The sequence below is a fragment of the Talaromyces atroroseus genome (genome assembly GCF_001907595.1).
Source record: "Talaromyces atroroseus strain IBT 11181 chromosome Unknown scaffold_3, whole genome shotgun sequence".
NCBI lineage: Eukaryota > Fungi > Ascomycota > Eurotiomycetes > Eurotiales > Trichocomaceae > Talaromyces > Talaromyces atroroseus.
This window is the reverse complement of record NW_017971435.1, coordinates 254484-282405: the sequence shown is the minus strand read 5'-3', so window position 1 is coordinate 282405 and position 27922 is coordinate 254484. Positions and strand designations below refer to the sequence as shown.

The window sequence follows — 27922 nt, the reverse complement described above, 5'->3', positions numbered from 1 at the left end:
AGATGATAATTAAATTTCTTACAGAACTAACAATCCGTATGTGTCTGGCTCTAACGATTCTCAAAACACTGTCCCGTCGCTTTTTATAAGGATCGGACTCGATTTTGTCTCCGGACGATGCTTTGCTGCAACCTCACGACCAGACTTCCACGACCCAGCTTCAAGGAGTTGTGCCATGGTCAAGTGAACTCCATCCATACGAGATAAGACCATCTTGTACAACTCGTCGATTAAGGCAAGAGTAACCGCCCGCCACTCAACAATAACATCATCTCCTGCCTCGAACATCGGTAATAAGCCACCGGATTCCTTTAGGCCTCGATTGAGTGCTTCTTTTTTAAGCTGCAAAACCCCCAAATCCACAAACAGTCCACCGTTACGGTACTCAGCCAAGGCCGTCAGTGACTCAGCGTTCACCCATTGCAATCCCAAAATTCGCTGGAATGGCACCATTAAGGAGTATGTAAGCCACTGTGTTAATTTGTGGAAAGGTTGAATACTATCTGTTAGATTATGACTAGAGCATGCCTTGCGTTGTAGGACTTGGAGAGGCCATGCATCTCCAATGGCCTTTCCAGCAATAGTTATGCGATCCTTCGGCCAGATTGGTATTAGTAAAGTCTGAAGGGTATCCCACAGAGTTATAATATCCAGCTCCGAAGAGCCGCCGGCCGTTTTTATCATATAATCTGCAGAGAAATGTCGTTTAGCAGGACCTTTTTACTCTTATTCTTCTTGTATCGCAAGAATGAGATTTTCTCTGGGCGGCACATACCAACAAGATTTCCTGGGCGACCTTCATTCCCAAAGATATCAGGATGAGCGAGTAAAGATCTTCCTAGGCTTCGAAGCAGGTCTCCCCGCGAGGCAATCCCGAGCATCGAATTGCTGTCCGAAACTTGAAATCCTTGCTCTAACACATCCGTCCTCAGTTGCTCCAAGCCCTTGCCTGTGAAAAAAGATTGAAATCAGCAGATTGACAACAATTTGAACGTACGTTCAATGAGCAATTTACCATTGACCAATGGCACCTTGTCAGATTCGTGCTCAGTATAAGCAAAGGCCAGTGACTGGAACATGTACAAGCTAGCCACTGCGATGCCTTCACTTCGTTCGTATTCTCGCTCCGTACTAGGCTCAATATAACGCCAGTGGTCGCCGGCACCAGCGTCCAAAAGCACAGAGACAAAAAACAAATCAACAAGACGGCGCGTAACTTCATAATTGTCACATTTAGCAGCATCTACTTTCCAATCTCGGATCAAGGCTGTGATGCGTGGCACGTTGCCCAAGTCAAAATGCTGCCATCGGCCATGTGGAGGAATTGTGTCAAATTTGTCAGGACCGTAGTCGCGCTGAAAAGAGGAAACCATGTCAGGAAACTAAATAACATTATATAAGCGTCTATCAGCCAGACCTTAATCACCGAAGTCACAAAGTCGGCAACGTCGCCCAGCAGATCTTCGTGAAAGTCGAAATGGCTCAGCTCTCCAGCATGTGTTGCATCGGCCACGATTTTGGCACGCTCTCGAATTGCCCGGAGCGATAAAAGGTACTCAGTCTGCGAGTCCATGATTTTATCTAAAAGACATGGAGGTGAGTGGAAGGACGATGGCTTGGACTAGATCTGCAGATTCGCTTCATATCAGCCGTGCGGGGCTTTACGAGGGGCTGTATTATTACGTGAGATGGTAGTACCTAGGTAGCTAGCTGTCTGCTTGTAGTCTATTCGTTAGTTTTGTGAAGATTGCCATGTTGCTAACGAGTCTCGGGATAAATCTTAACTTTCGAAGCCACAACGAACATTTGCGGCGCAGTATACGGTCATCATCAAGAGATAAACGATTTTTCGGCCAACCACGTCCGTAGAGGTCCTCAGAAGTGTTGGCGCGATACCAGCTACGATCATATAAGAAGTTATGGTGAGATTGATCTTTTCAACTGAGACATCGAGAGACTTGGATAATGCCGTGATGGAAGCGAAAAAGATAAATGATGACATAGGAGAAAAAGTTGCCGCAAAATTGCCTCCAAGATGACTTGAAGTTTGTCCCTCGCACTTGTTTCAATGTCAAGGGCAAACCCGTGCTCCTCCATATAGGTATGTCTCCTCGTGTTGTCTGCCGTGAGAAATCCCTTAACGATACTTGTGTATTTCTTTCCCATTGTGACGTCTAATGAAGACATAATCATGCTGGGGTTGACGCTGGTGGCGGCTGAGAATGTTGAAGAATCCCGACTTTCCATCATATCTAACTGCGATCCCCCAACTGGCAATTGGCAGAGTATTAATTCGTGTCTCAATTTTAATAGATTCAGAGCGCCGATTTTGCCATTGCTGTTCTGATTGTCGTTTACACTCGCCCCCTGAGGCAACCGCGGCGTCGATCCAATCTTTCAGCGATCTTCAAGAATCTGCCGAAGACTCGACCAAAGTCCAATTTCCAACAATGTGCACCCAACACTGAATATATCCCAGTTTTTATGATAGGAATGTTGAGGATTTCTTAGCAGTGCCGGATGACGGTATAAGTCGGCTTCAAATTCCGACCGCAGAGGTTCTGTCATTTCATCGGGACTGTCAATACGTGAGTAAACGTAGCCGGCAATGTATACAGAGCATTTCTCTAAGTCACCGTTAGCAGCTCCCCTGCAATTGTCGTTCCCCCCTCGAAATGAGAATAATGTTATCAGAATGAAGTGCCTTGTGAAGCCATCCCGCTGTGTGAAGATTTAACAGTGTATCCAATAACGTCATCGCAAGAGATAGCTTTGCATTAAGTGAGGGCGATGATGACTGAATAAACATTCGGCTTAAAGTCTTCAATTCTGGCGTCGCATAGATTGTGTGTAGATGTCGACTTGGTTGAAAATGACTGAAATGTTCGGGAAGACTGAATATGTACCCATACCGCTTTGTTATACGATCTATAACAAATCCACGGCACTTCAAGCTATGAAACAAAGGCCCTCGGTCTTGAAGGAGTGAAGCAATTTGATTGACTCTTCTGAAAATGGCCATTTCGGCGATTTCAGAGATATATTTCCACTCTAGAAGTACTATCTCACCGTCGTATTGAGCTAACGTCCGAAGAGGCTGAGGTCTCGCCTCTTGAGTAGTGTCAGAAGTCTCATAGGGAGCTTCAAATCTTTTGATAACACCTTTGAGATACCGTGTGTGGAAGAATCGTCTTTCTTGGCAGTTTGCCTGTGCGTGAGGCTTCGGAGAGAAGAGATGACGAATCTAAAGTTAAATCTGAGAAGTCTAGTTTGAGCCTTGTCTGCTTCAACCTTGCCGAGGCAGCAATAGCAACATTTGAGGGAACTTTGTGATATTCTCTTTCTATTATAGCAAGATCTTCCTGGCCATTGGCATTCAGTATCACATTTTGGAGGGCGAGCTCTAGGTAGCGGTCTCTCTTTTTCTGCTTTTCTTGCTCGAGAAATTTCTCCATCTGGGTGACGTAGCTCTTCGATCTGTCCAGTAACTATTCGAATTTCTTATCGTCTAACGTAACCAACCCAAGTTTCTTCCACGGTTCCCTTTTTTTAATTGAAAGATATCTGATTCGATCTTCTTGCTGCGTCCCGTGAGATCCCAATTTTCGTCTGCCAGAGACTCGATCGTATCTGCAGTTTTTGCTAAATGCAAACCATATCGCTGCTTCAGTTGCTTTAGATCGGAGAATAAAGCTCCTAGTTGGCCGAGTATCTCAGGAACAAGAACGGCATCGTTGGCGCTGATCTTCAAGGTCGGGGGTTCTTCTTTTAATCCAGCCTGTTCAGCCCATGTGAAGAGTGAATGAAGCATGAATTTTGTCTGCAACTGAATGTTTGAAACAATCCCGACTGTAGTGCTTGGCTCTTCCAAGAATAATAAATCCTTGCACAGCACCATGGAAGCACGTGAGGCTCAAGCTGACAAGTCCCACAACGTCTGGCACAGTGATAGAAAGATTAACCGAAATGACACTGAAGCTATGGCAGAAACATTGATAGCGAGATAATCTGGAAGGAGCATAGCAGACCTCCAAGCACAAAGAGATAGCCTTAAATAACCAGCAAGTTTCATATCGACGAGGCCGAGGTGGGGCAAAGCATTGATTGTACTACAAGCCATATAAACCCCCGACTTCCCATAACACCGCCTTGTCATCTTTCCTACGTTTTGAAAGTCTACTCTCATTGGAATAGAGGAATACGCAATGATTGCTCCCAAAACAATTTCCATTATCGGCGGGCTAGACCTAGATCTTATTATTATTGCCAATCGTTTGCCTAATGGAGGTGAAAGTCTCTTGGCAAATGAGTACTTGGAAGCTCTAGGAGGAAAAGGTGCAAATTCTGCCATTGCGACTTACCGAGCCTGCCACAGGAAGCCTATGGATATGCACGATCCTCCACAGGTTGGGCAAGTAGACGAGGTAGATAATGCCATTCACGTCGAAGGGAAAATTGCCGAAACTCGAGAACAAGCCTCACATATCGCCACAAGTAACAGCCTCGACGATGATGTTGAAATCAATGTTAGGATAGTCGGTGCAGTTGGAGACGAGAAATACGGTGAAAGACTTTACGTCGAACTCAAGGAAAGCGGTGTTGACGCTTCTGGCATCATCACCGTTCCTAATACCCAATCTAGCATCTGTTTTGTGATAGTTGACAACTACACGCGCGAGAATAGATGTCTATTCACCCTCGGAGCAACCGCCACATGGAAGAAGATCATTTCCTCAAAGTGGAAGATCTTGCACATGGTGTACGACCGGACCTCTGCATTGCTCAAATGGAGATACATAAGGAAGTGGTCGAGCAGATGATCGAAACAGCCGGTAAAGCTGGTACTGATTTCGTTCTAAACGCGGCGCCAGTAAACCCGACAACGAATCGCACGTATTGGTATGTGACTCACCTTCTAATGAATGAATCAGAAGCCGCGATCATGTCTGGACGAGACTTGGATGAGGTTAATAAAGATACATGGCCAATTATTTGCGAAGAATTTCTTAATCGGGGGGTGAATAATGTTGTGATAACGCTTGAAGAAAAGGGGGCCTACTACGTAACAGCAACAGATCATGATCATTATCTCTCATACGAAGTCAACGTAGTAGATACCACAGGTGCAGGGTACGGTTTCCACCACCTGTCTAGAGACTTACAGGTGCATATGCTTCTGACTACCTGCGACAAAACGAAACAGGTCAGTTGGATATCAGACGTGCTGTCATTCGCGCCAACAAAGCAGCTGCGTTAACAATTACCAAACTGGGCGCCCACAAGGGTATGCCTTGGGCTGATGAGGTTGATAATTTTGATGCTCCGTATAATGATGATACTACAACGCTGAATATCTTTGATGAGACGTCTGGGACTTACAGGACGACGAGTCGTCACATCCCTAGTTGATGAGTGTTTCAGTACCCCCAAGATTGCTGGTTTGATTCAAATCGATAATAACTTTATCGTGCAATCTTACCTAACTATAAGTTGTCTTGGAGTCTAAGTTTATATATTGACTTGACTTGATCTGCAAATTGTGCTGAATGTAATATCATATCATAGAGTAGTGCTGTTGAAAAACGTGATATAGTAGCCATCGACCTTAATTAGATATTTCAGCACATATTATATCCTATTATATCCTAACGTAGTTCCCATTTCATACCAAAACACCTTACGAAAACATGAATTAAGGGGTAAGCCAATGCTTGCAGACCCCAGTCCATAGCAAAAGTTTGAAAAAAATAAATAAATATTTAGAGAGAAAGGAAAAAGGAAAGAAAAGAAAAGGAAAAAAGACCGGCAAAGGAACTCATTAGGAATTCATTTTACAGAAAAGTGGAATGTAAGCATTTCTTTGATGTTAAAAATTGTCAGAAGCATGTCGAGCCGGAAACAGTGTCGCCTTCCAACCGGAGAGTTCGCTTAATATCTCTCGCTTCTTTTCTGCGTGATACATCGGGTTCCAACATTCTAAAAGTCTGTTCTTTCAACAAGGTTCCAACAGAATCAGTTGAAGGAATCGCATTATCTAGCCACTCGAAAACCTTTTCTAGATTCTCTCGAAGAGCGTAGGCATTATCGTGATGTTCAGCAAATCGAAAGGTTTGGTAATCTTCCAGAGTTCGTTTCTGTCTTATTGTGAGCATTTCACTGAATACATATCCAAGAGAAAATACGTCAGCCTTTCGCCATCGTGGCTGGCTTTCCGGAGCCCAGTACTCTGGTGTGCCAAATGTAAGTGTCGACAAAGAGCTTGAATTGTCCAATCTCGAAAAGGCTTTGGCAGAACCGAAGTCGGCGAGGTATGGCTTATGGTCTTTAATCAGGATGTTGCTCGGCTTTATATCTTCGTGCTTAATATTTTTGGAATGTGCAAATGAGAGCGCGCCAACTAGACAACCAAACCACGATGTAAGGTATGTTAGTTCCGTTCTTGGAAAATGCGCATCTATACATTGACGAAGGAAGCGGCGAAGGTCGCACTCTGCCACTGGTAACATAATAATGCTACACGAATCTTGTTCAAAAACATGGAATTCCACAGATGCAATATGATGATAACGTAGCCTTTGCATTATGGAAACCTCGTTGATGACGTCTCTTTGTACTCGAGACCTTGTCCTCGGGTCGCTGACACGTATAACTTTTTGAGCGTATATTGTTCCCGTAGATGTTTCGCAAACCTTTGATACTTGTCCATATGTTCCCTGTCCAAGAGTTTCTCTCCATTCAAAAGCTGCTCTCGTGATGAAAGGATCCAATGCTCCTTGCGTGCCATTGTAATAGCTAAATTGTGAAGGGGCCTGCCTGACTGCTGCCAGTTCTTTGGACGCGTCGTTAACCAACTCCTCCCACTCCCCTTTCAAACGCTGTTATTCCCTGGACAGAAGAATCAACCTTCTCGCGGAACAAGTCGAGATCTGCTCGATTTTGATATTATTAAATGATCTCACACTTCATATTATTGACTTGAGCACCCACCCCGCTTATGTCTATTTGTCAAATGTTGCAGCATTGTATCGTAGCAATCCATATATATTGCAAAGATTCGTTGCAGGGGATTTTGAACCATGGCATTGTCTGGAAACAGAGAGATGTTGGCACCAAATGCTGGGATGGTGTCTCGAAGCATGGGGAAGTACTGTCGGAATCGGAGGTCTTTCTGCTGATTTCGTAGGGACGTCTTGACTACGATTAGAAGATCGGCAGCTACGTATCGCAAGTGCAACTAAGATCGACTTACCGAGACGGGTTCAAAAGCCTTGGACCAAAAAACAGAACCCGGACAGCTTGAAGCTTCGAGACGAGTTGATTCATCCAGCGCACCGATGAATGCTATGACTTGGTCACGACCATCGTGGCAAACTTTCCAATCTTAATTCGTACAGCGCCAGACACGTCTATATGTCAACAATCCCACATCCAGCGAGATGCACTTGCTTCAACCATAGCAGAATACCGCAGTACGTCGCACAGATACCTCAGTGGCCATCTTTTCATTGCTACCATGTCGATCACGGACAGCGCCTCCTCCACTTGGTCTACAATTTTGCCGGGATCGGACGAGTTTACAGGAGTCAACAGCGAAGCTATATTCCATCAAGCCTTCCTCCAAGTATGCTCCGAGACTCGCGAAAGGGACCCTCAGCGGCTGCTAGCCAGGTTCCTGCGATAGCATGAAGCTGTGATAGACTTTGCTTCCCAGCAAATTGGCGGTGGGGACTCGGGAAGGGAAGGCCCGTCCCACCTCCACAGCACGGTAGATCATGGGGCTCTGTGGCCCTAGCCCCGGCCTTAGAATAAATTGAATGTTTATTATCTGGTCGACCTTGGTTTCATCAATAATAATACGACACTATGGACGATACCAGCAAACTAATCCCATTAGTGAAGGATAGTTAGCTAGTAGGTATAGCAAAGTTGGTACACGAATATGAGAGAGCCATGCTGCTATTTGGTAGTAGTCAGTGTGTCGCTGCTAGCCATAATATACATCACTTTTAATATCATGAGATTATTGAGCAATTGGTAGTTTCCTCAAGACCTGTACAACCCTTTTCCTTCTGACTATCGCAACATCCTGCCCGAAATATCTCTCAGATCGGAAACTTGTCTACCATTAGCCACTTGACCTACATATAAATATCCTGCGAGAGACGCTTCTAAGTAAAGAGGATAGACCCACCTCCAATTCAAGTTTGCTGCGACAATGGCTCTTACGCTAGCGATGTATCTTTGCACATCAGCATCAACTCTCTCACCCCACGAGGGTAGCGTCGAAAGGGCAAGAAACCATCTCTGATATAATTTGGTGAGAAGTCCGCCCACGCGATCAAATGCAGCCTGTGGATGTGCTCGAAGTGGGTCATTGGAGCATTCCATCTGATAACGCGTCAATACAACGAGATTGTGGGGCACCCCTTCAGTCTATATCGCGAATCAGTGACAATTAAGTATCTCTTGACTGTCTCGACTCACCTCCTCTTTACAATAAGATAAAATATCATTCTGGCTAGTTTCGAGGGAAAAGGATCTGCCATCAGCCAAGTTCGAAGTCAAAGATTTCTAGGCGCAACTTACATAACAACGAAATCAACGCCGATTTGTTGGATCTCTCGAACGGCCTTGCTTTGAAAGACTTCCTCTGGTATATCCAATTTCAGCGCATACCTTGGTACATCAGCGTAACATACATAAATGGTACTCTGAGATCTTCACATACTCGGCCAGGGCAAATAAGGGAGCAACTCCAGCTGATTTCCGTCTCATGTCGAGGAGATCGTCAAAGGATGGATACCGCCGCTGAGACCTAAAACACACTTGCTCCCTACTTCCTTCTAAGTAGTCATGCACATAGCTGGCAAAACGCTTTTGGACTCCTGTAAACTTTTCAGCTCTTCTGCACGTTTGCCTTTAGTATAGACAACATTCAACTTAACGTACCGACTGAAGAGCCCTGTGTAATCCTCATCCAAACAGATTGATGGACATCCACGAGCGCCTGTAGTTCTAGAGGTAATTGGCTACGGCTACTTGTGTTAGCAGAGCCTTCCCGCACAATGCCCATATCTGATAGAACAACGTTGATAACCAATTGTGCCTCGTGTATATTATCTTTAAGGTCGCCGTTATCAAACACTAATGACGCAATGATCAGATAACCAATCCCCGTTCATGAAGTGTTTAGGGTTAAGGCGTACAGTCATCGAAAGGAAAAACCTGTTGACTTGGTATTAGGATATAATACAGAGTATCATGTATACGAAAGAAGAGCACACCCAATTCCCCCAGTCACACATAGTTCTTAACTCAAACGCTCCTGCATCTGGAGCTGTAATCGCACAGAAGTATGAAAAGTCTGTCAGAGACAGAACGCGTTTTTGACGAGCGTTTAATCGGCATCTCCTGAGTAATTGCAGATCGAGGTTAGTCATTGACGTTCAATAAGCTTTACATTCACTAAAAGAAAACGCTGAGGCAAATTGAGAATCCAGCGGAGAAGTCAAGGTGAAACGAACTCTGAAAACCAGGCTTCCGATTCGGCCTTAACGAGATCGTAACTTGAATTAACGCATGGTGGTACGGACAGAAAGAGCGTAAACATGTCGGGGAGAACAACATGGACTTTACTGTCATCAAGTGGCCCAGCTATAGCCGTGAGCCCAAGCTGGTTTGTGTCAGCTCGTTTGTCTGACTGCATGTCGTGCTTTGTAGACAACATGTTCACAGTACTAAAGATCGTTCGAGTAATCACCAAAGATAAAATAACGAGTCCAGTCAAGGGGAAATGGCTGACTAATTCCTGTGATGATCACACTCTTACGAGATACCAGCACGAGTGAGAAACCGAATTTACTCCGTAGGCTATTTGTTAATTACCTTTCTGAGATTACACAAACACAATTCATCTCAAGGAATATAGTTTTAAATTAACTAGTCTTACAATAAATTGTCTAGGCTGTGCTGTTTTATTGGCAATCAGCAAAACTATATACGGATAACAAAGAGCTATGTTAAATAGTTTCGTTATACGAATTGTCTCATAATGAACTCATGACTCAAAAATTTGAGATAAGTTTTTCATCTCCTTTGTCCTAGGTTTTTATCTTTTTGTTTTTTTCATGTGATGGTAATCTCAAAAATATGTTAGAGACCGTTCTAGCCAGTGATATTTAACGCTACTCGTAAGATGTAAGGTCCTCTGCCTGAACGGTAAGCCAACTCAATTATCATATAAACAACAAATCTCACTTGAGGCATTCTCCCATACAGTGCATTATAATCAAACGTGGCATATCCCGGCAATTGACATACAATGATCACCAAAAACCAACAACAGGGGAAACAAAAGGCCCAGAAATGGTCGTATAGTTTCACATGGACGGATCAACATCTTGAGCCACAACTAATGCAATCTTTGAGACTCGAGTACGATGAAATCGGCGCCCAGGCTCTAGACAGACTTCTTGCCATCAAAAAGACCAAAAATTGCCACGGCGACTTTTACAAACTCCTCGAAAAGTATCACAAGGAAGACGACATCTTGCGTCGGTTCTGGGATGAGTTGCACAACGTTCCAAAATGGGTGGATTGGGCCCAGCTTGCACGTGGACAAGAGTTCTTTTACCGATATGCTTTGGCAAACATTATTGGATTTGCGCTGCAGGGCTTCATTTGCGAAAACTCGGCATCCACTGGTGTGGTAGAGGTTCTCGTTCGCACCGGAGGCTTTTCAACACGAGTTCTCTGGTTTCGTTTATTGGAGACTTTCCAATGGCTTCTTCAAATTATGCATGATATTGAGTCCGTGAAACCTGGGGGTGAAGGATTCCAGTCGACAATCCGTGTTCGGTTGCTTCATTCATGTGTCCGCCGTCGAATCTTAGGATTGGTCAGTCGTCGAGCGGACTATTACAATACTGCCGAGCATGGTATACCTGTCAATGCCATGGATTCAATCCACTCAATTGCAACTTTTGCATGTAACCCAATGTTTCTACAACTGCCTAAGATGGGGATCCAGCCGCGTCCAGACGAGATCGAAGACTATCTTGCATTGTTTCGATATGTGGCATACCTGATCGGAACACAACCGGAATACTTCTCGACATTTGAAAAAGCCAAGGCTACAATGGAGAGTTGTTATGTGCATGAGTTGAGCCTGACAGAGACTTCTCGAACAGTCGCATACAACTTTATTCGTTGTGTTGAAAGACTTCCTGCACCCCTTACTATTTCGCGGTCCTTTATTGAGGCGGGCAGTCGCTGGCTTAATGGTAATGAGATTTGTGATCAGCTCGGTCTAGGAAGACCAGGGATATTGTCATATGTTGCTTTTAGCGGATTATGCTCCTTGGTAATGATGCTCGCATGGACCCAACGAATGATACCAGCGTTTGACCGGTTCATAGTCCAGGTAAGTAACCACTAACTGCTTTTGGTCATTGCGGTGTCCATATGATGCTTATCTTTTAACATTACCCAGTACACTAGACGCCTTCTGTACTGGGCTGTCATTCGAAGTGAAGGGGGTCTAAACGGAGGCACTACTTTCAAAATGAAGTACAAGCCAGAGTTAAATCGAATAACTGGGCGGGAGGAAGCAATTAACGGTACGAACCGGATGCATGTTATGGAGTGTATATTTATACTCTCGGCTGCTTTGGTGCTATGTACAGCGACAATTTTGGGATACCTTCTATCAAGAGTCATGACTATGACTCTTGCTATTGCCGCTGCGGAATGAAACCATCTATAAGACCTGGAATGATAGGGAATCGCCCTTCATCGGTGGCGAAGGGCTGCAAGACAATGGTCTTTCTTCGTTACCTACCGGAAACGGATTTTATGCCCTAGATATCTGGGTCAATAGAAGCGGATTTCTTCCTGTTTCTTTTTCTGAAGATTGATAGTGGACCTTACGCAGTGGAGATAGGAATCCGCCCCAAGGTTAGCTTTTGAAATCAATCATTAGTGCACTCAAAACCACATGTTTAGCATGTGATAAATGCCTCCAAACTGATTTAATATCTATCATCGGTAGCAGCACCTTGAGGAAACGACACAAAATATATACATGCGCAAATAGACTATATGTACAAGAAGTGTCTATGAGCTGTTATTTATCCACCTGTTGATGAACGACGCTTTTATAGAACATTGACGGATATTCGGAAATAACAACTTACTTCATTTTTAATTATCATACCTCTGGCATCTCGACAGTTTCATTATACATCTTTCCAGTGTGCATATCCTTCCCACAGACAGCAACTTGCATCTTGAAATCGCTCTGATAGAGATCCGACTTGTCCGCATCTTCTGTGTCTAAAGGCAAGATAAAAAGCACATCACGTCCACTTTTCCTCTCATCTAGGATGAAACTGATGATTCGTTTGATAATTCCAAATGGCAGTCCGCTTTCCAGTGGAATTCCAAAGTCTTCTACTCGGCGTATCCAATCCTGGATCCACGTTGCCACATCTGCACGAGGACAGAGAACTATGCACGCGGCAAGGGTCGACAAAATACCAGCAGTGAAGATGTTCTTATAAATACAGTCGGAAATTTGAATTCCGGCAGTGATACGTAAGATAAGCTCGGCCCATGGACTATCCTTTCTCGTAAGAGCAGGCACGACAAATTTCGTACCTTTGAGTCGAGGGATCACATCTTGGGAACACATCAATTGAGCGTGCGCGTAGTACGTATAATTCATAGCGGCCTCGAAGGTATGGAATTTTAGAGGAAGTATGTCAATCTTATCCATTTCGGTGGATGACTGTCCGGTTACACCTTGACGCTGAGATACGTAGCTTTCTATTGGGAGCTCCGATAGGTCAAGAGTAGAGTGCCACTCATCCAATCTTTCCCGTTGCTCCGCCAGCGACTTCCAATAGCCATCATCGATAGCAGCTAGTTGTGAAACTGACTCTCGTCGCGGCTTGGGAATCGAAATCTGAGTAAGTATTTTGTCTAACGCGGAGCTGTCGCTGCCACTGCGAGTCTCCCCTCGCGCCACACACAAGTCGAGGATAATTCTTCTACTCAACAGTTTACAATCACACATCATGATAGTGATGGAATCGTTGTGCGATTCTCCTTTATCTATCGTGCGATTTAGTGGGAAGGTATCAATGCTATGACTAGGCATCGAGGATATGTGACTTCCAAGATAGCGATTCACAAACTGGGAACGCAAATTCATCCACGTAGATAGTAGTTTTTGCCCGGCTCGATATGACCTGATTTCCTCGTCATGGGAGGCAAGGAATTTATCAATAACAGTCATGTGCCCGATGCCGCCAGTAAAAGATCCCGAGTCTAGTTCGAAATAATAGGACAAGAGTAATGTTGCTAGTACATCAAGGGACTTCATCTGAGGGGGCATTTCAACGCACTGTCCGATGCCCGTTATAACCTTATTGTAATACTGTAAACTTTGGTATTGGTGGTCTTTTTGCGGTATATAATATGATTTTCGGTTTCGTCGATGGGCAGTGCGAACAATCAGGGATTCCAGGTGAGCCACGTATGCCGCTGAAATAGCCAGAATTGCATTTCGCAGGGGGGGAAAGTCGGGAATCTCTGTGGTTATGTCGCGAAACACTGGGGGTAGGAGAGGGGCTACGCCGTTGTGCCACTGTGTAAAGTAAAATTCAGTGAGGCTTGCAGAATTCCGAATCCGAGTAAGAGGGGAGGCTAGATGAATTGTATTCTTGAAAGCAGGTAATATGCTTTCCGGCGTGGTTGATGCGTAGGAAGTGTCCCCAGAGTCGCTGGAGCTAGTTGTGTCCTCCGGCGACGAAAACCCAATCTGCGGAGCGGAGAGCGTCAGCCGTCTGACAGGAAGATTCGGATCGCAGTAGTCTGTGGATGCCCAGTTTCCGACAGTACTGAGAAAGGCGTTGTTAAAGGGCGAATACTGCCGATTGATGCTGGCATTGTTAGATTGTATTTGCGTTCCGGTCTCGGAGGCATCGCCAAACGATGACTTGCTGGACAGCAAGGTGTCAATAGCTATGGAAGGAAATTCCCCAAAACCATTATCATCCAAACGCGAGCCTGATCGCAAAGTCGTCGAATATGCGAATTGGTCTGAGCGCTTTAGTGCGGCTGACTGCTGGGGCGCGGAGCTCCTCTCTGGCACCAGGGCCGCGGCGTTGAGGGTTTGAGGATCGCAGAACTTGTACCGTAGCGCATAGCCCTCGCAACGAAGGCCAAGGTGATTGCAGGCCCGGCATGCTGGCTTCTCTTCATCACACTGCATGGGGGAGAGGAAACAACACGTCAGCGATGGTGTTTGTTATGGCTCGCCGACAGATGCTTTCACTCGTACCTACCTTGACTTTGCGCCGACGACAGGTATAGCAGCCGGTACGAACACGGGTAATGCCCGGCTTCATCCGCTTGCGCGGGGGAGACTGCGAGCGCGGTGGACTCATGGAGCGAGCGACGTTGGAGGATGAGATCGGAGGAAGCAGCAGCAAGCAAGCAAGCAAGCAGTACTCCGCATGGGGTAGCGCTTGCGAGCCTTACGAACTAGGCAGTGGGGGCCGCGCGCTAACCGCCCCTGCTCGTCACGTGCATTGCCCTGAAAAGGTTAGGCTCAGGGTTGCTCAAACCTTGAATCAATATCTGCGTACGCCGTACTGTACGCGACGGGGATAGCGGCGAAATGCCTTCCTCTTGGATATCCAAAAGGCAAAAGGGACCGGCGCAGGAGATAAGGAGTCAGCATTTGCTTCGCGGTCCGGTATATGTATGTATAGCAGATTGTTCCCATCCAGCCGACGACTGACTCGGTGCGTCTTCTGCCGCAACTTATCTTACTTTTACTTTTAAACTCATTTGTCTTATCACTGATCAGCCATCTGGCCCACCGAGCCACAAAGTTAGATTCTTCAGCGTCGGATCTGCTGTCCCAATGCGGCATGCGGGACCGACTGCTATGGCAGATGGAACAGGAACAGTCCGAAATGGCAACCGCAAAAAAAAAGGCCAGATTCAACGTCTACCTAGGTATCGCCAATCACAGATACCGCAACACCACGCCTCCGGCCATGGCTAATCGCATATAGAGGCAGGCCTAATTCCGCGACGCTGAACGTCTCGCGCTCGTCCTGTCAATTTCTTCTACCAACAAATTGGTTTGCCATAGCGCTTTGAAACAATGGCCACCGGTGATCATCGAAATGACCCAAGGGGTCAGGACACTTTCGACCAGAAAGCTCTTCCCGCAGATGTCGCTGACGTTGAAAGCGTTGAGATCCCCAGCACTCAGAACCAGTCCGAGGAGAAGAAGCAATTTGCCGGACTTGCTGACCTGGATGGCATCAAGCGTAGTTGGAGCGTTCAGGGTCTGGTAGTTATATGGATATCAGCATTGCTGATGAGTTTTGCCACCAATTTGAACAACCAGACAACAAACTCTTTTGCGCCGTATGCTACGAGTAGCTTTGCTTCTGCTCCACTGTTGGGGACCATCACCGTGGTACAAGCCGTGGTTTCATCCGGTTTGTTGTTGTTCATGCATGACATAACGACGGACCGACGCTAAGACACATGCAGTCGTTTTACAACCTCTCGCGAGGCTTGCCGACGTATATGGGTCAGTATACCAGAACACCCAGCCATCCAATGGTATTACATCTAGTCGAATATCCTCCTCTAATCTTGCTGCAGGCGGTTCGAAATATTTTCGCTTTCTGTATTGCTGTTAACGATCGGAGAAATTATGATAGCTTCGTCAAAGACTCTTAGCGTTTACGCTGGTGCTCAAGTATTCTGGGCTTGTGGTTATATAGGTATGCTGCATCTTGTCGAGAGACTTGATTCAACCAGCTGACTTGTCTAGGGATCTCTTTGATGCTTCAGATCCTCGCGGGTGGTACGTCGCTTGGCAATGTAAGTATTGCTAGGCGATCATTGTTAACAGTATCAACCATTAGATACCAGCGACCTTCATAACCGTGCCATTCTAAACGCAATACCCCTCACGCCTTCGCTCATAACATGCTGGGTAATTACCAATTCTCGAATGATGAGTTTTCGTCATTAATCTAATGCTTAATCAGATTGCAGGACCAGTCGCAACCGGCATCATTGATATAACATGGAGATGGGGTTTTGGGATCTTTGCAATTATTGTCTGTATTCCAATCTTCCGTTATGCACTGACGCAAACTAATACGAATCATATAGGTTCCTACAATTGCTATGCCTCTCCTGGTGTGCCTTTATCTCAACAAGAGAAAAGGGTTCAAATTAAGGAAGGCAGAAGGAACTTATCAGCCTTTGAATCACATGAAAAACTTCATGCAACTCGATCCAATCGGCTTGATTCTCTTCGCCGCGGGGCTCGCTCTTATACTAATACCAATATCTTTGGCATCTTCTAATACACATACTTGGAAAAGTGCACACACAATAGTGGAACTGGTGGTTGGTGCTTGCTGTCTAGTTGCCCTCGCCATATGGGAGACAAAATTCGCACGCTGGCCAATTTTGCCAATGACTATTCTCAAGAGCCGTACGGTCATATTCGGCTTATCAGGCACGTTTCTCATCCCACTCCCCAATTCCATGCAAACCGCAAAGAGTCCATCCGTAATAACTATCTCAACTAGCCATGTTGATTAATTACGCGGGCCTTTATCTCCTGCAAAGCTACCTGTTGTACTATGAAATGGTTGCGGCTGACTTGTCAGTGAATGCGGCTACCAACATATATGTTCTTATCCCATTTGCGGGGTCTTTAGGCCAAGTCGGAGCGGCTTTTGTGGTTAAATATCTCAAAAGCTACAAGTGGGTGGTGGTAACTGGATACGGAGTCATAGTACTTGGAATGGGCTTAACCTACAGATACGTCAATGGACATGGACATATGCCCCAACTAGTCATTTCCCAGTTAATCCTAGGAATTGGACAAGGAATTGTCATGACCACCCAATTTGGGGTGCAAGCATCCGTCACACAAGAAGGTAACACGAATTCCGTTCCCGGCCAAATGAGTTGTACTGGCTTGTTAACATTCCCACGCAGACATGGCAGCAGGAACAGCCTTGTACACCACCTCTGTTGGAGTTGGCAATGCTATCGGCGCGGCGGCTGCTGGGGGGACTTGGTCAAGTAAGACAATCTAACAATTCTAGGATTAGAGGATAAATACTGATGAAATTGGTCTTAGCTCTACTGCCTCGAAAGCTTCGCGCCAATCTGCCTTCTGATGCCGTAAGTGCTGCGCCTGAGATCGAAGGCTCTATTGAAATCGCCTTGTCATATGCGTGGGGGACGCCAACCCGTGATGCTATCAATGAATCCTATACTAGCGTTTTCCGCACAATGATACTTGCAGGTTTGGTCCTTATGGCCATTGCCCTACTTTGTTCCCTCTTGATGCAGAATCACAACATCGTGGAGGTGGACGATAGTCGAGAATATAAGGGAGTTGTGATTGGAAAGATTAGCGCGGTGGATTCTTTGAAAGAGAAGATTCACGTCGGTCAGGATGAGAAACCCAATCCCACAGCGGGGAACTCTTGATCATCACCAATATAACTGTCACGGTAAGTACTGTGTTATCGGAAGGCAGGTAAAGAATTATCATTCTTGGATATCCTTAATACAATGTGCATTTGCTTTGTGACTCCGTCCATAAGATCTTAGTCCCGTACAAGAAATGCAAAAGAGACTACCCAGGTAGGAGCGGTCTTGTTTGTTGGAAATACAAGTTCTTTGACCTGATACCCCTGTGAGGAACTTTCTTTGCGAAACTTGCCTCGATCAAGGCGCATCTCCATGCATACATGTTGTTTAGTTCATAAGGATGACAATCTTAGGTATCTTTGCCTTTTTTTTTTAGTCTAGATATCACATAAACATAATCCTTGCCCCCCGCTCTATAAACAAGATTACTGCAGAAACTGCCATATGTGTATTACCACCTAGGTTATTCTAGCGGCTTTAGTCGTGGTAGTATACAATTCCTGAATCTATCTACCTTTGTTCTTTTGGTCTCCTGGATAACTCGGCCAATACCCGCCGCTACTTGGCGGCGGATACATAGCGCGCGAGTCACTTAACAAGAACCTCGAAAATAATAATGAATTTAAACTTCAAAACAGAAGTTCTTGATAAGGGCAGGTCTGTCAAGGCTCTTATCCATGCGGGGACCATATGTGGATTAGCCCTAACGCTAGGACGACTTAGCCTTCCTTCCGTATTCGGAGGCTGAGAGCGAGCGTGCAGAAGCCAGGCCCTCCTCTTGGGAAATTATCAACCGTGATAAAATCTCGTCGCTGATATTTCAATCGTTTCTCTTTCTGTAAGTATCACAACCAGCCAGGCAAGAATAGCTACTAGCACACAATGTCTGAGCCAGCGACGATCGCGCCATACGGGAAATGGGACAGCCCCATTAAAGCAGAGCATCTCTCTAGTGCTAGCGTCCACCTTGAAGGAATCGAAGTCGACGTAAGTTTGCATAGCCCTCAGGCACTCAAGGTTGGCGAACCAAAACTCATCAGCAGAGGAAGTCATCCACCGGCCAAATTTTCGTCCTTGAGTCACGTCCAGCAGAAGGCGGCAGATTTGCTATTGTGGAGTTGACCAATGGAGCTGCCAGAGATGTCCTACCGGCAGGCTACAATGTCATGGGCACAATCCATGAGTATGGCGGTGGTTCCTTTGGGATACATGTCAATGGCCGTTTGCTCTTTACCAACCATCCGGACAACGGCATCTTTTTGCTAGATCCTGCGTCTGGAAGTGTGGAAACGATTATCGCCCCTGATGGATCTGTACGCTTTGGCAATTTCTCTGTTCATCCGACTGCTGTCGAATGGATTCTTGCTGTGCAGGAGACTCACCTTGAAGGTTCACCGGGGAAAGCAATTGTTAAAAATGCGATAGTCGCTATACATATTACCACAGCCAAAGTATACTATATTTCGGAGGGAGCTGACTTCTACCAACACCCTCAATTTAGTCCGGATGGGAACAAAGTCTGTTGGACACAGTGGGACCATCCCGACATGCCTTGGTCCGGAACGCTCCTATATGTAGCTGATTGGGAAGCCGGGAAGGTCTTGAATCATACTTTAGTTTCAGGAAAAGCTGGTGCTGAGAGTATCTGTCAGCCAAGATGGGGCATGGATGGCTCACTATTATATGTTAGCGACAAAACTGGATACTGGCAATTGCATCGGTATGATGGTGAATCATCAAAACTTATTCATCTTGATGGGCTGGAGACAGCAGAGTTTGGCAGTCGAGAACCCTGCCTTGGAAAGTAGGTGTTGCGTGATTTTTTTTTTTGGGTTGCTTTTCATCATGGTGACAAGTTTATCCTCTAACGTTGGCCCTTAGTTGCACCTACATCCAGCTGGACGGCAACACTCTGGTTGCATCTGTCAATCACCGCGCGACATCCAATCTGGTCGTGATTTATCTAGACACCAGTACTTGGAAGGATTTATCCTTGCCTATTGTCGATATTCAAAAGGATGCCCTCGCACGAGTTTCGGCATCAGCTTTTGCCGTGATAGGCAGCACGCGTTCCACCCCTCAGGCGCTTTACCGCGTCGACATAGGCAAGGTTGTATCTATGAAACTACTTAGACCAACCGTAGAACTTGATATACCCGAAACTATTATTTCGCAGGCGCAACATATCACCTTTCCACGAGTATACGGAAAAAGCGATGCCAACTCTCCCAATGCATACGGCTGGTTCCTTGGACCAAAGAATGTTGATTTCAAAGGACCGGAAGATACCAAACCGCCTCTGCTGGTTTGGATGCATGGGGGCCCGACATATCACGTCCCTCCGGGTCTCTCGCTTAGCAGCCAGTACTGGACATCGCGAGGCTATGCTTATGTTGTTGTCAATCACGTCGGATCTACTGGATACGGGCGGGCGTACCGCGAACTTCTAGATGGCGAATGGGGCTCTGCCGATGTTGCAGACGCCGCAAGCTGCGTTGCATATCTCGCTTCGGAAGGGCTCATTGATCCTACAAAGGTTGGGATTGTTGGCGAGAGTGCGGGTGGCTACGCTGTCATGCAGGCCCTCTACATGTATCCCGATATCTGGGCCGCTGGAATAAGTATATACGGAATCAGCAGTCTGTCTGGGTTTGCGGAGACGACGCATAAATTCGAAAGCCATTATATCGACTCTCTTGTCATAGGAAAGGGAACTAAGAGCGAAGAAAAAATAGCAGCTCTGTATAAGAGTAGAAGTGCTGTGTATCACGTGGAGAAAATCAAGGCACCATTGTTACTCCTCCAGGGAGACGTTGATACAATCGTACCAGCAATCCAGGCTACGCTTATGGAAGAAAAGATGCGTGAGCTCGGGAAAGTGGTTGAAGTAGTTATGTTCGAGGGAGAAGGGCATGGATTCCATATGGAAAAGACGATCAAAGCTTCACTCCAGCTTCAGGCTGATTTTTGGGCAGCGAAGCTTATTTAGACATTGGAATTTGATTCATTCTACTGTTAGTTGTCGTCATGAAGTCTACAATGAAGAAATACTCCTTTATCCGGCAAAAAGAAGGTCTTCATATCTAGACGTAAAGTTTGATTTCTATGTCAAATTGGTACCAAGACGAAGTTAGCAATAAAAATGCTCGCTCTACACTCAGGCGGCACGGTCAAACCAAATCAATGTATCCGGCATATTGGAAAAATCAATGGCAGCACCAAATCTGATCACCTTACCTTCGGCATTAATTTGAAACTCGGCCTTTACAACAGCATCTGAGTTTTGACTGAACCTGAAGACAAATATCTCAGCGAGGAAGAACTCAGCCGATACATGCTTCAGGTTCATTCGGATGGGAAATGACCCTCTCACAAGAACGCGGAGCTCAGGTTCCTCGTCAGAGCTCACACTAATGATAAATTCTGGATGGGCTGGATGTGTGTACGTGCCAGCATACTCTGCCAGTGGAAGAAAGAGCGGCCGAGCTGGAGAAGGAACAGAAGGATAGAGACGTTCCTTAGCTGTCAAGTTATATTCTTTACGCCGGGCAAGCTTGTTCTGGGTGCTAGAGAGGTTATTAGCATTCATGCATGTAGTGAAGGTAGTGTATCTTGAGTTAAAAACAGAAAACTTACACTTCATAAAGGTTCATACGCTCTTCTTGAGGGACATTCAACATCTCATCTATAAGATGCCATGCTAGAGCCTCGCGTCCTGGGCCGTCGGCATTGCAGAACACAAGAACACCCCAATCACGCTCAGGAAAAAGAATCATGGTCGCAGTCATGCCTTCCAGGCCTCCCGGGTGTAGAACGACATATTCGCCACGATATGTAGTCGAGAACCAACCCAATGTGTAAAGTGTCTGCTTTTTCAGCTGCGGGAGCACCTGCGGAGAAAATGATCGCGGTTCAAATATGGCGGCATATCCAGCTTTCGACAAGGGGCCAGACTGGCGCATCATGGAGCGGATGTACTTCGCATAATCAAGGACATTGGAAATCACTGCGCCAGCTCCACTTAGTACACTATCGCAATAAGGGATCTCCTTTGTCTCAGAAGTCGATTCATCCCAGCTATATGCCACTGCAAGTGTAATGTCATTATCATCAGAATCAGCGCACTTTCGGGCGTCGTCAAGGGAGAAGAAAGTTGATTTCATATCCAAGGGCCCCCAGATGTGTTTTCTAAGAAAGTCTCCCAGCCACTCGCCGGTGACAACCTCAATCATATGTGACACGGCGATATATAATGCATTGCAGTACTGCCAAGTCGTTCTGATATCTTTGCTCATTCGAAAATGGCGTAGGCTTCGGACGACGTCTCGTACAGTTCCGGGGCGACCCAATGTCATCTCATGGCCTGGTAATCCAGATCGGTGTGAAAGCGCATCTTCCAACGTAACGTGCGAAGTGGCATATTCGTCTGGTAGGACAAAGTCTTCACGAATGACCTTGTTAAGAGGGGTTGTCCATTTGATCTCCGGATACTTTTCGTCGTCGTCTACCAGCAAAGAGGCCGCCGCCGCAGTAAAAGATTTGGAAGTACTGCCCGTGTAGAACAAAGTTGAGGGCCGCACTGGGACATCTGGCAGCGCTGCGATTCCATATCCCTACTCGTTTAGTTAATATTATAGCTGCATACGAACCGCGTGTAGAGCCTGCTTACCTCGGCCCAGGTCTGATCCCCATCGACAACCGCAACGGAAACGCCTTGAATATGCCATTTGTCCAATGTTTCGTAGACAAGGCTTTTGAAGCCCTCATTCAATGGAGAGCGCTTGGCCGAACCCAGGTTGCCATCGTTGGCAAAGGGGACGGGTGTGGTTTCGCCTGATGGCGGAATGGCAGCGGTTGCATTATTTGCAGATGCCATTTCAGATGCCCAGATCGCAGGGGTGAAAGTGAAATACAAAAGTTTAATGCTTTTCCTGTCGAGATGCCCATCCACTGAAGAGGTTTGGAAATGCCACCTTTTTTATAAAGCCAATTTCGGAACGAAAACTGCGTCGGAGGCTTCGCTCCTTGCTCTGGTGTGTTCAACAACGAGGCCTACCGCGAAAAACATTTGGGCCATTCATTTGCAACTCGCGAACGCTTGCCTCTAGGAAATCTGGCCTTGCGAGAGCAGCTCCCTCGGACCTCAGCAGAGGCTCGAAAGGGACAATCTTGCCGAAAGCGAGCCAACTTTGGAGCTAAGCCGAGTCTGGAGCAGGAGAGCGAGTAAATTTCCTAATTAGGAAGACTGCGCGGCCCCACCCGTTGCTACGTCGTTTGAAGTTTCACCTCAAACACTCAAAGTACTTTTTGCCCTTCAGGCTTCAGCTGACTCAGATAAAAGAAGACTCAAGAAGAATCTCATGAAAAGGAGACACTCGCATGGCAGCTTTGGTTATAGCGTTGGTCTAGGCTTGGCAAGGCACCCCCAAGTCGCATTTTCCCCGGTACCTAGGTAGATGGCACGATTCACTTCCCATGAGCTCCAGGTATGCTTTCATAGGCGTTTCATCTAGAAACAAATTCCTTCGTCTTTCCGACGCACAGAGAGCCCTACAAGCTGCAAACTTTTGAGCTAAGGATATAAATTTCTCACGAAGAGTAAGTCTCGAATGCTCTTGTCAAGACTATGCGAAAAAAGGTCTATTGTAAGTGAGAAAGATGAGTTATCGACATAGTATCCGAACACTTAAATAACCACTTTCAAGAATCTCACGCACTGTAAGCCGAGCATTTGGATCTGGATTCAACACCCCAATCAAGAACTGGATATCTTCCCCAGGAACACCCTTCTCAACCATGTCATTTGTCCACATGTATGCTTCTTCTGGTCGAGGCGCAGGTAAAAGCGCAGCACATTGCTTATCCTCGGCATACATTGGCACTAAGCCTAGATCGAAATCAATTGCTAGCTGATCGCGGATAGCTTTTGCCTTTTCTTCCAAGCCGCCAGTGCAGATGGTATCATACATTCCCGGAGACTTGAAGTCAACTTGAGCTTGGAGCAGTTCAGCCAACTATAGATTGAATCAGTGTATAAAACAAGAATGGAGGTATGTTCCGTCTTTGAAATTTACTGACAATTATTCCCCAGGACCAGACGTCTGTGCTTTGAGTCCATGCTTTCCCGAAATAGACTTCCGGGCTGCGATACGTGAGAAGTTATTTCTCTAGTAGATGGTCTGCTGACTATACTATGATTAGAAAGAGTTGTCACGAAATCAATCAAGAGTTTCACGAACTGGAACCACAATCTGCAAGCCTCACAATGACATCGCGGACATTCTCGTTTAGCTTAGTATGATCAAATCCGCCCAGTACAACATTCTCCATCTTCAAAAGATAATTTCAGTTTCAACGGCAGATTGCTGTCAATAGCCTCATAATTACCAGTATAGACCATGCCTTTCATGTGCACTATAAAGATGCCTAAAAGAATACCCTTCATGACCCATTTGATTTCCTGGGTAGTGAATGATCTAGTATTTTGGGCTTCCCAGAGCGAGTCTGTGAACACCTCCAGCACCATCATCGGCCGCCAGGCTCTGATCCAGGTATATAATCAACGAATTTTCGGATCATTGGATCCCTGGAAAAGAGCCTTTGCATCTCCAATTCGTGCTTAAAGGCAGACAGTGCATCAGACCGGGATATCACATTCTCTTCTGGGGGTCGCTTGATAATATATTCAACCTTGGAGGTGGATACATCTAGTGCCAGCCATACATTAGGGCTTTTACTATGATGTTGCGCTCCGACAGGGCGTAAAAGGCGGTACCGTGTTCCGCCTTGTCCACGACAGATCAAACCGATTGATACGACGCTAGAAAGTGGAGCACTGAAGTGTTGAAGGGATGTTCTAGACAGAGTTGTCTGCCGAGATTGTATACAATCTGGTTGCAAATGTCTGAAAGAAAAATGAGTGAACTCGAACATGTCGACGCGTGTGCTACACAACGCGGGCCAGCCTGACGCGTAGTCCAAGGCTAGCTTAGCACTTTTTGAGACAGCAACTAAATCACACAGAGGTCATTAAAATCCGCAAATAACATCGGAGATTTTATTGTATCATAACTGTAGCCCCGCACTAAATGTGTGCGCATCCTCCATGTTATGCGGAGAAGAAGCCGCGGGGAGCCTACTAGTATTAACGTTAGATGTTAACAACGGATTCGGAACGCTGTATTAGCTAGTATTGAGAATACTATATAATCTGCATATCTAACTAAAGAGAATATTCAGGGGTTACTTGAGGCCATATTTATGATCAGAATAGGGGTCAACTAAAACACATATCCAATGCCTATTCTGGCCAATTAGATGTACCTCTATAAAATATAGTGTTAATTATAGATTACATGTTATATTCAGAATAGCAATCATAATCTACTATTATATCTCTCCAGCATATAATCTAAAATAGAAAAGAATAAAGCAAAAAAAAAAGGCAATATTTAATAATCTATATAAAAACATAATATTAAGAAGTAATAAAAAGAGTAACAAATTTAAAAATTAAACCAAGAACCAATAAAAAGAGAAGAAAAGGCATAGAAAATTATATTAGCTAGTTATTTTATTAAGTAGACCATCTTCCCAGACCTAATAAAGATTCCCTATATTAAACACCTTATTAATACCAGTAAGACTCTTAATCAAGCTAGAATTCAATATAACAACTTATATTAATTAATCCTAAGTACTTAACAAAAGCTTTATACTTCTCAATTAAGAGAGATTTAGTGAGATTATTAGCAGTCATACTATTAATATTAACTTAGTGTATATCAATCTATTAATCTTATATCTTTTTACATAGCTAGTAATTATAAATATTGATATAGTAAAAGCATGTTTAAATCACTTCATTTTTGATTATTAAGTATACTATTTAATAATTATTATATTCAATAGTAAAAAGATCCTATTTAGCATTAAATTTAATAACTTTAAAGAATTATTCCCACCAAAGAAACTATTTTTCTATATCAAATAAGACAAGAAGCTCAACCTTGATAATAAATATAATAATAATTCTCTATTTCTTTAAAATTCAGTTAATTAGATTTTTAAATAGCTTAAAAAAAAAGACCCTAATATTATATTAATCTAGATAGTCAGTAAATACTACATTACTTACTATATAAATTAAATTAATTCTAAATAGTCCTATAAAATATATTATATAGAATCTTATATAATAAAAATATAAAAGTATATAATTAATAGCCTTTATATAAACTAATACTAGATTTTACATAAACATACTTAAATAGGAAGTTATATAAATAATATTAGATCTTATTATAATTACTACATATAATATAGATCTTATTTTTCCTTAATAAAGTACAATCTAAGAAGATATTACTTTACCTTCATAAAATATCAATTTAATAATAATTATTAATATTATAGGTAATTTATCAGTAAATAGATTATAATATTTTATAACCTTCTTAATATAGGAATCCTAATATAAATAAATAACCCTTATATCTTTATTCTAAATAATTCTTTGTCGGAAACTTCGGTTTGGTTACCGTCGAGTATAGCTAGGATAGCTATTAACGGGCGAAGTTAATAGGCTTCTAAGGTCGAAAGATCTCGGTAGATGAAAGAAATAAGAATAAGGCTATAAATATCCTGATTAATAGAAGATTATATACTTAAGTTATTATAGTTAATTCAAAATAATAAAAGAAAACTAAATATATAATAAATAAATATTCTTATATAGCTTTTCTCTATTATAGTTAATATAGTAATAGCTCTATTCATTTTGTCTTAATTAATATAATTAATATAATAATAGCTCTGCTAGCTCTATTATCTTAATCTTAAGATTTTATAGATAATTTTTTATTTTAATATATATTAATCTTATAATAATTAACTTAATTTATTAATTATAATATTTTAATTCTCTAATAATCCTTTTCTTTAAAGGCTAGTATCTTAATAGCTTAATAAATAGCTTATATTTTTTAAAGTATAGATAATTAATTCTAATTTTTTAAATATTCTAAATATATGATTTTATAGTTTTATATTAATTATATCTTTAAAGTAAAATATTAATAAGAATAATCTTATATTATATATTAAGTAATCTAGTATAGAGTTATCTTTATCTTATTTTTATTATTTTTTACTAAATAAGATTTACATAAAATTAGAAATATTATTATATTATAGTAAGTATATATAAAATAATTATTATAAGTATATTTTAATAGCTTTATCTAATTTTATATAAAAAAAATTTCTTTATATTTAAAAATATTTAGAAGAAGATAAGAATAGGATAAATATTAAAATTAAAGCTCTTTTAGTAAAATATACTTATCTTAATAAATAATAAAAATTATTGTAAAAATATACTAGTTAATTTATTTAGTTAGATATAAAGAATATTAAAGAGTTAGAAAGATTAGAAAAAATAAAAGAAAAGATAAAAGTAAAATAAATAAAAAAATAATAAAAAACTAAAGAGCTTTTAATTATTATTTTTATTTTATAAAATAATAATTTTATTTTTAATATTAATTTTAATTCTTTTATTTTTCTTAATTATATTTTTATCTTTATTCTTAAATCTTCTTGAAATAATTTAAATATCTAATAAATTCTTATATATCTTTTTTAGATTTATATTCTTTCTATCTTATAAGATAATAGATATATTCTTTTTCTAACTTATATTATAGTATTCTTTTAACTTTATATTTTTTTTTATCTATTACTTTATCTTTATTTATTAGGTTAATAATTAATTTTAATAATAAAATATAAAATATTAGATATATTTATATTCTTACTAGTAGCTAAAATTTATAATTATTATTTATAAATTTCTTTTTAATAGTGAATAGTCTAAATTTAATTATATTAAATTTATTACTTAGTCTTATACTTTTTATATTAAAACTTTTTAATTTTAATATTTATTATAGAAGATAAACTTTTTTCTCTTTTTTAAGTGCTGGTATGTTCTTATATTTTTTATTATAATATCTCTTTATTCTTATTTCTATCTATTTAATATCTTTTAATAAATTACTATATATTAATTGTATATATATTACTTAGATATTTACTTTATTAGATACTCTTTCTTATTTAATATTTTCTTAACTCATCTTTAGAATTTTTTTTAGATTAATGAAATATAGTACTTATTTTATTAATATATTTATAGTATTATTTATTATAAATTAAGTAATTAGTAATAACTTTATCTAATTATTTTAATTTTAATTTAAGTAATATCTTAGATATTATTCAACTATTTGAATTATTCTTTTAGTCTGGCTATTAGTTTATTAATAATATATAGTTAATAAATTATATTCTATTTTATAATTTTTTATAATTATTTACTAAAATTTAAATATAAATAACTTATTTCTATTAGATGTAATTTCACTTA

At 42.6% G+C, this 27922-nt stretch overlaps 8 protein-coding genes across 8 annotated transcripts, besides 2 other annotated features; 4 read left to right on the top strand and 4 right to left on the bottom strand.

Moving 5' to 3' along the window:
* Positions 1 to 60: 60 nt before the first annotated feature.
* On the bottom strand, positions 61 to 1573 carry UA08_03141 (hypothetical protein; the record flags this gene model as incomplete). Its single annotated transcript, XM_020266098.1, has 4 exons — positions 61 to 689; positions 776 to 949; positions 998 to 1382; positions 1418 to 1573. 4 exons carry the CDS (start codon positions 1571 to 1573, stop codon positions 61 to 63), a joined length of 1344 nt encoding a protein of 447 aa, XP_020121551.1.
* Positions 1574 to 4205: 2632 nt separating this feature from the next.
* On the top strand, positions 4206 to 4820 carry UA08_03140 (hypothetical protein; the record flags this gene model as incomplete). The annotated part of the gene is made up of 1 exon (XM_020266087.1): positions 4206 to 4820. One exon carries the CDS (start codon positions 4206 to 4208, stop codon positions 4818 to 4820), a length of 615 nt encoding a protein of 204 aa, XP_020121550.1.
* A 3305-nt stretch (positions 4821 to 8125) lies between these two features.
* On the bottom strand, positions 8126 to 9073 carry UA08_03139 (hypothetical protein; the record flags this gene model as incomplete). The annotated part of the gene is made up of 6 exons (XM_020266076.1): positions 8126 to 8138; positions 8192 to 8433; positions 8485 to 8539; positions 8587 to 8676; positions 8729 to 8885; positions 8950 to 9073. 6 exons carry the CDS (start codon positions 9071 to 9073, stop codon positions 8126 to 8128), a joined length of 681 nt encoding a protein of 226 aa, XP_020121549.1.
* A 1248-nt stretch (positions 9074 to 10321) lies between these two features.
* UA08_03138 (hypothetical protein) lies at positions 10322 to 11752 on the top strand (the record flags this gene model as incomplete). Its single annotated transcript, XM_020266065.1, has 3 exons — positions 10322 to 11422; positions 11492 to 11618; positions 11685 to 11752. 3 exons carry the CDS (start codon positions 10322 to 10324, stop codon positions 11750 to 11752), a joined length of 1296 nt encoding a protein of 431 aa, XP_020121176.1.
* A 456-nt stretch (positions 11753 to 12208) lies between these two features.
* Positions 12209 to 14450, bottom strand: UA08_03137 (hypothetical protein; the record flags this gene model as incomplete). The annotated part of the gene is made up of 2 exons (XM_020266054.1): positions 12209 to 14269; positions 14349 to 14450. 2 exons carry the CDS (start codon positions 14448 to 14450, stop codon positions 12209 to 12211), a joined length of 2163 nt encoding a protein of 720 aa, XP_020121177.1.
* A 728-nt stretch (positions 14451 to 15178) lies between these two features.
* Positions 15179 to 17550, top strand: UA08_03136 (hypothetical protein; the record flags this gene model as incomplete). Its single annotated transcript, XM_020266043.1, has 9 exons — positions 15179 to 15521; positions 15750 to 15812; positions 15863 to 15912; positions 15944 to 16027; positions 16083 to 16154; positions 16210 to 16537; positions 16635 to 16988; positions 17050 to 17136; positions 17195 to 17550. 9 exons carry the CDS (start codon positions 15179 to 15181, stop codon positions 17548 to 17550), a joined length of 1737 nt encoding a protein of 578 aa, XP_020121172.1.
* Positions 17551 to 18375: 825 nt separating this feature from the next.
* UA08_03135 (hypothetical protein) lies at positions 18376 to 20482 on the top strand (the record flags this gene model as incomplete). The annotated part of the gene is made up of 3 exons (XM_020266032.1): positions 18376 to 18480; positions 18537 to 19297; positions 19375 to 20482. 3 exons carry the CDS (start codon positions 18376 to 18378, stop codon positions 20480 to 20482), a joined length of 1974 nt encoding a protein of 657 aa, XP_020121173.1.
* A 168-nt stretch (positions 20483 to 20650) lies between these two features.
* Positions 20651 to 22369, bottom strand: UA08_03134 (hypothetical protein; the record flags this gene model as incomplete). Its single annotated transcript, XM_020266021.1, has 3 exons — positions 20651 to 21059; positions 21130 to 22106; positions 22163 to 22369. 3 exons carry the CDS (start codon positions 22367 to 22369, stop codon positions 20651 to 20653), a joined length of 1593 nt encoding a protein of 530 aa, XP_020121174.1.
* Positions 22370 to 24651: 2282 nt separating this feature from the next.
* Positions 24652 to 25523: a repeat region (Identified by RepeatMasker using a combination of RepBase library and repeat library created with RepeatScout).
* Positions 25518 to 27922: part of a repeat region (Identified by RepeatMasker using a combination of RepBase library and repeat library created with RepeatScout) that runs on past the window's edge.